Source organism: Terrapene carolina, unplaced genomic scaffold (assembly GCF_002925995.2).
Source record: "Terrapene carolina triunguis isolate 2854851 unplaced genomic scaffold, T_m_triunguis-2.0 Scaffold31492, whole genome shotgun sequence".
In the NCBI taxonomy this organism is placed as follows: Eukaryota; Metazoa; Chordata; order Testudines; family Emydidae; genus Terrapene; species Terrapene triunguis.
The window spans coordinates 6,277-14,397 of record NW_020695843.1 but is presented as its reverse complement, the minus strand read 5'-3'; the positions used below and the strand labels follow the sequence as shown (position 1 = coordinate 14,397).

General features: G+C 51.5%; 1 protein-coding gene across 1 annotated transcript in view; it reads right to left on the bottom strand.

Moving 5' to 3' along the window:
- The window catches only part of LOC113409241 (scavenger receptor cysteine-rich domain-containing protein SCART1-like), a 47,582-nt gene extending 43,466 nt beyond the window's left edge, over positions 1-4,116 (bottom strand). Inside the window, exon 1 of the mRNA XM_029914123.1 lies at positions 3,993-4,116. Coding sequence (XP_029769983.1) covers positions 3,993-4,116 — 124 coding nt within the window. The remainder of the gene's footprint in view (positions 1-3,992) is intronic.
- Between the last annotated feature and the right edge of the window lie 4,005 nt (positions 4,117-8,121).

Below are 8,121 nucleotides of genomic sequence, written 5' to 3'. Positions count from 1 at the left end.
GATCATCCCAGAGAATTGGGTTTGGGGGGGGAGGGGAGTTAGTTGGGTATGTGCTGCATGTTAACCGGAAACCGCAGCCCCTCCTTTTACATTGCAAACCCATTTTAAATGGCCGACCCAACGGGTGCTTGGTATGGGAAATGAGAGCGCTACTGTTTGAAACCATTCCCACATGTTAAGAAGGTTAAAAAAGCCAAAAGACTGAGTCTTACCATGGCTGCCTGCAAGCCGAAATCTGTGGCCTGGCACTGCGTGAGTGATCTCTCACACCAAACCGGCAGGCCCTCAATATAAGAGGAAAAATGCGACCTTGTAACGAAAGCACATGTGCTGTGTAATGTGAACAGCAAAATTTAACGTGAAAGAGTGTACCCATTGTTCTCTAAAATGTGTCTTTTTTAACCACCTCTCCCTTCTCCTCCACCAGCTGCAAATGTTTCTCCTTCACAGAGGCTAGTGAAGATTAGAAAGAGAAAACGGAGGATGCGGGATGATATGTTCACGGAACTCCAGATGTCCTCCCACGCTGACAGAGCACAGCAGAATGCGTGGAGGCAGTCAATGTCAGACTACAGAAAAGCACAATATGAATGAGAGGAGAGGTGGCGGGCTGAATCGCGGGATGAACAGAGCAAGTTGCGGGCTGAAGATGATAGGTGGCATCAGCTTGCAGACAGAAGGCAAGAGTCGATGCTCCGGCTGCTGGAGCATCAAACTGATATGCTCCAGCGTATGGTTGAGCTGCAGGAAAGGCAGCAGGAGCAGAGACCGCCGCTACAGCCCCTGTGTAACCAACAGCCCTCCTCCCCAAGTTCCATAGCCTCCTCACCCAGACGCCCAAGAACACGGTGGGGGGGCCTCCGGCCAGCCAGTCACTCCACCCAAGATGATTGCCCTAGCATCAGAAGGCTGGCCTTCAATAAGAGTTAAAGTTTTAAACTGCAGTGTGTCCTTTTCCTTCCCTCCTCCCCCACCCATCCCGGGCTACCTTGGCAATTATCCCCCTAGTTGTGTGATGAATTAATAAAGAATGCATGAATGTGAAGTAACAATGACTTTATTGCCTCTGCAAGTGGTGCTCGAAGGGGGGGAGGGGAGGGGAGGGGAGGGTGGGGTGGTTGGCTTACAGGGAAGTAGAGTGAACCGGGTGGGGGGGGCGGAGGGTTCATCAAGGAGTAACAAACAGAAGTTTCACACCGTAGCCTGGCCAGTCACAAAACTCGTTTTCAAAGCTTCTCTGATGCGCACCGCGCCCTGCTGTGCTCCTCTAACCGCCCTGGTGTCTGGCTGCGCGTAATCAGCGGCCAGGCGATTTGCCTCAACCTCCCACCCCGCCATAAATGTCTCCCCCTTACTTTCACATATATTGTGGAGCGCACAGCAAGCAGCAATAACAATGGGGAGATTCTTTTCGCTAAGGTCTGAGCGAGTCAGTAAGCTGCGCCAGCGCGCTTTTAAACGGCCAAATGCACATTCCACCACCATTCGGCACTTGCTCAGCCTGTAGTTGAACAGGTCCTGACTACTGTCCAGGCTGCCTGTGTACGGCTTCATGAGCCATGGCATTAAGGGGTAGGCTGGGTCCCCAAGGATCACGATAGGCATTTCAACATCCCCAATGGTTATTTTCTGGTCCGGGAAGAAAGTCCCTTCCTCCAGCTTTCGAAACAGAAGAGACTGCCTGAAGACGCGAGCATCATGTACCCTTCCCGGCCAGCCCACGTTGATGTTGGTGAAACGTCCCTTGTGATCCACCAGGGCTTGCAGCAGCATTGAAAAGTACCCCTTGCGGTTTATGTAGTCGGTGGCTTGGTGCGCCGGTGCCAAGATAGGGATATGGGTTCCGTCTATCGCCCCACCACAGTTTGGGAATCCCATTGCAGCAAAGCCATCCACTATGGCCTGCACGTTTCCCAGAGTCACTACCCTTGATATCACCAGGTCTTTCATTGCCCTGGCAACTTGGATCACAGCAGCCCCCACAGTAGATTTGCCCACTCCAAATTGATTCCCGACTGACCGGTAGCTGTCTGGCATTGCAAGCTTCCACAGGGCTATCGCCACTCGCTTCTCCACTGTGAGGGCTGCTCTCATCCTGGTATTCTGGCGCTTCAGGGCAGGGGAAAGCAAGTCACAAAGTTCCATGAAAGTGCCCTTACGCATGCGAAAGTTTCGCAGCCACTGGGAATCGTCCCACACCTGCAGCACGATGCGGTCCCACCAGTCTGTGCTTGTTTCCCGGGCCCAGAATCGGCGTTCCACGGCATGAACCTGCCCCAGTAACACCATGATTTCCACATTGCTGGGGCCTGTGCCTTGTGAGAGGTCTATGTCCATGTCAATTTCCTCATCACTCTCGTCGCCGCGCTGCAATCGCCTCCTCGGCTGGTCCTGGTTTTGCTTTGGCAAGTCCTGGCTCTGCATATACTCCAGGACAATGCGCGTGGTGTTCATAGTGCTCATAATTGCCGCGGTGATCTGAGCGGGCTCCATGATCCCAGTGCTAGCTATGGCGCCTGGTCTGAAAAAAGGCGCGAAACTAGTATCTGACGGACCAGGGGAAGGAGGGAGGGAGGGAGGGGCGAGTGACGACATGGCGTACAGGTACAGGGAATTAAAATCAACAAAGGTGGCTGTGCATCAGGGAGAAACACAAACAACTGTCACACAGAATGCCCCCCCCCCAAGATTGAACTCAAAACCCTGGGTTTAGCAGGCCGTTGATTTCACGGAGGGAGGGGGAAGCTAATGAATACAGAACAAATCTATTTTTTACATCTTAAGCTGGCAGCCGACAGTGCAGCATGACTGATAGCTACTGCAGTATGATGACGATGGATACCAGTCGTAATATACCATCTTCTACCAAAAGGCAAGGGGCTGCTGCTGTGTAGCAATACAGCCCCATGTCTGCCAGCCCCATGTCTGCCAGCACTCAGATCGCCCTCTTCTGGGTGCTTAGCAGAAAATACTGGGCGCTTGGCAGAAAATAGCATACTACGACTGATAACCATCATTGTCAAGACAGTTCAGTAGGACTGAGCATGTCTGCCCAGGTGCCCATGATCGACAGCCACTGCAGTACGATGACGATGGATACCAATCGTAATATACCATCTTCTACCAAAAGGCAAGGGGCTGGTGCAATGCAGCCCTACAGCTGCCAGCCCCACGGCTACCATTCATGCTGCACCGTCTACCACCAAAAGGCAGTTAGCTGCTGCTGCTGTGTAGCAATGCAGTCCCACGTCTGCCGGCACCCAGATGACATATGGTGATGGTGAGCTGAGCTGAGCGGGCTCCATGCTTGCCGTGGTATGTTGTCTGCACAGGTAACCCAGGTAAAAAGGCGCGAATCTATTGTCTGCCGTTGCTCTGACGGAGGGGGAGGGGCCTGACGACATGTACCCAGAACCCCCCGTGACACTGTTTTGCATCATTCGGACATTGGGATCTCAACCCAGAATTCCAATGGGCGGCGGAGACTGCGGGAACTGTGGGATAGCTACCCATAGTGCAATGCTCCGGAAGTCGACACTAGTCTCGGTAATATGGACGCGGTCCGCCGACTAGAGCACTTAGAGCATTTTATGTGGGGACACACACAATCGGCTGTATACAACCGATTTCTATAAAACCAGCTTCTATAAATTCGACCTCATTTAGCAGTGTAGACATACCCTTAGTCTCTTTCCCCCTCCTCCCAGTCCCAGTCTCCTTGCCCAGCCAGTCCCCATCTCCCACTTTCTCTCCCAGTCCCAGTTACTCTCCATCCACCAGCCTCCAGGCTCAGAATATTCCCCCTGCATCCTTATCCTCATATACTTTCCCCTCTCACCCCAGTCTTTGTTCAGTTCAGGTAGCTTCCTCCCCACACTGCCTGGGCCCAATAGGTGGAAACAGTCTCCCTCATCTCAGTTCTAGTGCCTGATGCCACTCTGGCCCATAGCAGCCAGAAGCATAATTTCAGCATAATTGTATTGGCTACACACCTTCCCACTGCTGCAACCCCTCTTCAGGGACTGTCACCTTGTTGCGGTGAAGGGGCTTGTGTGCTCCAATGATCCTCAGAGCTATGCTGTCGGGAGCTTCATTTTTCTTCAAATTCTCACCCATATCCTCTTAAACCAATTACTTCCCAGAATGGACAGGCAGCTTATTAATCTTTGACCTTTCCGCTCGAAGTCTAAAGTCCTTAGGGTGTCCATTACTGACTTTTAGTATGCTGATGACTGTGTCATCGTCACGCACACTGAGAATGACCTTCAGTTCTCACTGGATTTTTTTGCACAAGCTTACTGAAGCCTATGACTCTCACTCAATATAAAAAAAACTAAAGGGCTCCATCAGCCTGCTTCAGGCCTTGCACATGACCCACCAGAAATCACCATCAAGGGACAGACCTTGGAGAGAGTTGAGGACTTCTGTTACCTCAGTAGCCAACTTTCTCAAAATACAAAAATTGACAGTGAGATCCAGCACAGGATCCATTGCGCAAGTGCTTCCTTTGGGAAACTGCTCTGGAGTGTTTTCACAGACCGTGACCTACGGCAGGACACCAAGATCCAGGTCTATGAGACAATTGTTATTCCAACACTCCTTTATAGATGCGAAACCTGGGTGACCTATCGACAGCACCTCAAGAGTATGGAGAGGTATCACCAACGATGCCTCCAGAAGATCCTTTGCATCAAGTGGGAAGATCACTGCACTAACACCAGCATCCTCATTGAAGCTAATGTCACCAGCATTGAAGCAATGATCCGCACTCACCAACTCCGCTGGGCTGGACATTGTGTGCGGATGCCAGACTCTTGCCTCCCAAAACAAGCCCTCTACTCTCAGCTCAGCCATGGTCAGAGATCCTGTGGAAGTCAGAGGAAATCCTACAAAGACACACTGAAAGTGTATCTCAAGAAAACTCATGTGGACATCACAAGCTGGGAGGAGCAAGCAACCAACCGATCTCAATGATGCTTCAATCTCCACCAGACAGTGGCCTGCTTCGAGGAGAAGTGTCTTGCCCTCGAAGTTGAAAAGAGAGAGAGAAGGAAGGAAAGAAAAAGAACTTTCTCCCAGCAGGCAGCTGACCCATCAGGAAACTTCTGTACCTACTGCGGGCAGATCTATGGTTCCAGGATAAGACTCCTGAGTTGTCTCAGGACCCATATGTAAATCTGTGGTAGAGATCATCCCCGAATGGAGGGATCGCCAATGATGACTATGCTGCTGCTGCAACCAATGAGGCTGGGGCCTACAGACAACAGCCTCTTTCACTGTGCATCCCTGATTCACTCCCTGGGCATCTTCCAGCCTGTGCACTGATTGAGTCGGGACCTTGGCGGAGGAGAATGTTTTGGCGAAGTCTGGTATTAATCCAACCAGAAATGAGAAGTGAAAGCTGGACGAGAAGGGGTTGAGAGAAACAAGGTGGCTGAGGTAATATCTTTTATTGGACCAACTCTTGTTGGTGAGAGAGACGAGCTTCTGAGCTTACACACAGCTCTTCTCTGTAAGATCAAAAGTCTGCCTCTCTCCAACAGAAATGGGTCCAATAAAAGCTATTACCTCACCCACCCTGTCTCTCTCATATCCTGGGACTAACACGGCTACAACAACACTGCATATAAGAAGGTGACTGTCACTTTTTGGAAAGTTTTCTAGTATTCTGTCAGGACAGCATCTCTCAAAAATCACTTGGTGCAGAAACATCACAGCTCCCGTATATGCCTGTTCTCAGTGATATCTAGTGCACAGGGCAGTTTGTAGACAGCTGAGTGGTTATTTCTGGAATAATTCGGAATGGGCCCAATCCTGAATCCTTTATTCTGTTTCTACTCAGTCTGTACAAACCAAACTCACATTACAGTTAATAGCTGCCTGCCTGAGTAAGGAACCCTGGGTTTGGCCCTGTGAGCTGGCCTTGCACCTCTATCCAGGGAAGATGGGGATTAGTGACAAGAATGGACATAACTATAAGGATCATGGAAAGACTCGTCCTCCTCTCCAACCTTCAGCACAGTCATGTGGAACTACCCTGCCAGCAAAGCAGGGGTTAAAGGAGCCTTTGGGCCCAGCTAGCCCCACCCCGCTATACATGCAGCCAATGCCAGGCCTGGGGGGAGAAAAGGAGAGAGCCTGGCTCAGTTGAGGGCTGACTGGCGAAGAGGCAGGAGCTATCCGCCTCCTTACCTGAGGGGAAGGGTCACTAGCCTGCCAGCCGAGGCAGCCACCAGGGAGTAAGCACTGTCTCCCCAGCCAAGGGGGACTGTGAAGGAGACCTAGGAGCCTCCGGCAACTGAGGTAACTGGGTCCCTGTAGCCCAGAGACATTGTGGGGGTCAGTCTCACCAAACTTACGGCTGCCCCACCTGAAGGAGCCTGGGACGAGAGGGCACTATGGGGTATAAGCCACCCAGCGAACAGTACTAGAGGGGCCTTGCCCCAAACAAAAGGGACAGTGGTAGGAAGTAGCCCAGGGAAGTGGATTTAGATCCCTGCTGGGAGACCCTTTTCCAGGGTTGATGCAGGCAGGACCCTGGGCGGGGACCTGGTGGAGAGGGAGGGTCTGGGTTTCCCTACCCCATTTCCTAAAAGACTGAGGCAAATTGACCTTGAAAACAAGGGACTGGAGGTCAGGGGCACCAACCACTAGGCAGCCCGGCCCTTCAAGCGCCCTGTTACAAACCCAAACTGTATTCCCACTGCAAACGTGCAGCTCCAGGTGAGATGCAGGCAGAGTTTCACAGAAAGGTGCACAGAAGGGACTTTTGCTCTGATACCCCTTGGTTCTGGTGCAGCTCCCTCCTCCTGCTGAGGTTCAGAGGAGAGGGACTCCCTGCTGTGCACTTGCTAGGTGTGCAGCACAAGGTATTGCAGTTGTTATTACCAGGTTAGGGAATTTACAGTGCTGGAGGTCAATCTGTTTTCTGCAGAGTTTCAAAGTCCTGACAATGAAGCTCATTTCTGTAAAGTTCCTGCTGAACCCACCTTTTTATTTTGTAAAAATACTAGGAAATTGCAGGTGTAAGCACTGTCTGAATGAGTTCTCCCCTGACAGCTAGCTCAGAATGGGAAACACTTCAGGAGCAAACTGTATTTACATTCATTAGAACTGGTGTCCCAATGTCATTAGCTGGTGTCCCAAATAGCCAGCTGGCCTGAGAGTCTCAAAGCTCTGGGGTCCCCGGTCTGGAGCAGTCTGCAATGCAGGGCTGCCTCAGAGCCGCAGACTCTGGGAATCGGGATCCCATCCCAAGATTTCTAATTTCCCTGCTGTGGAGCTGGGAGATGAGCCCTGGTTAAAGCGGGGGACAGAAGCAACTTTGTCTGTACAAAGTGCAAGCTGGTCTCCATATTGGAAGAGAAGTTTCAAGGACTAGAGAAACAAGTATCAACCCCGTGTTACATAAGAGAAAATGAAGATTTTCTGGACAGACGTCAGGATATGCTTCTGCGGGCACAACATTCTGAAGAATCAGAGCAGACTGCGCAGCAGGGACACAAGGACGGTGATGAAAATTGGCAGCATGTGACCTCCAGAAGAAGAAAGAGGATCATCCACGTATCAGCAATGCAGATACAGGTGAGCAACCGTTTTCATGTTCTCTCCACGGGTACTAATGCGGAGAGTGGACTAGACGGTACATTTCAGGGAGGAGAGCAGAAGGAGATTCCACTGATTGGAAGGCATGAGATGCACTGTCCGACGGATGGGGGTTCCACAACTGCCACTCCCAAGAGAAGGAGGTGGGTGGTGGTGGTGGTTGGGGAATCCCTCCTCAGGGGGACTGAGTCATCTATCTGCCCTCCCGACCGGGAAAGCCGAGAAGTGTGCTGCTTGCTAGGAGCTAGGATTCACGATGTGACAGAGAGACTGCCGAGACTCATCAAGCCCTTGGATCGCTACCCCTTCCTGCTTCTCCACGTGGGCACCAATGATACTGCCAAGAATGACCTTGAGCGGATCACTGCAGACTATGTGGCTCTGGGAAGAAGGATAAAGGAGTTTGAGGTGCAAGTGGTGTTCTCGTCCATCCTCCCTGTGGAAGGAAAAGGCCCAGGTAGAGACCGTCAAATCGTGGAAGTCAACGAATGGCTACGCAGGTGGTGTCGGAGAGAA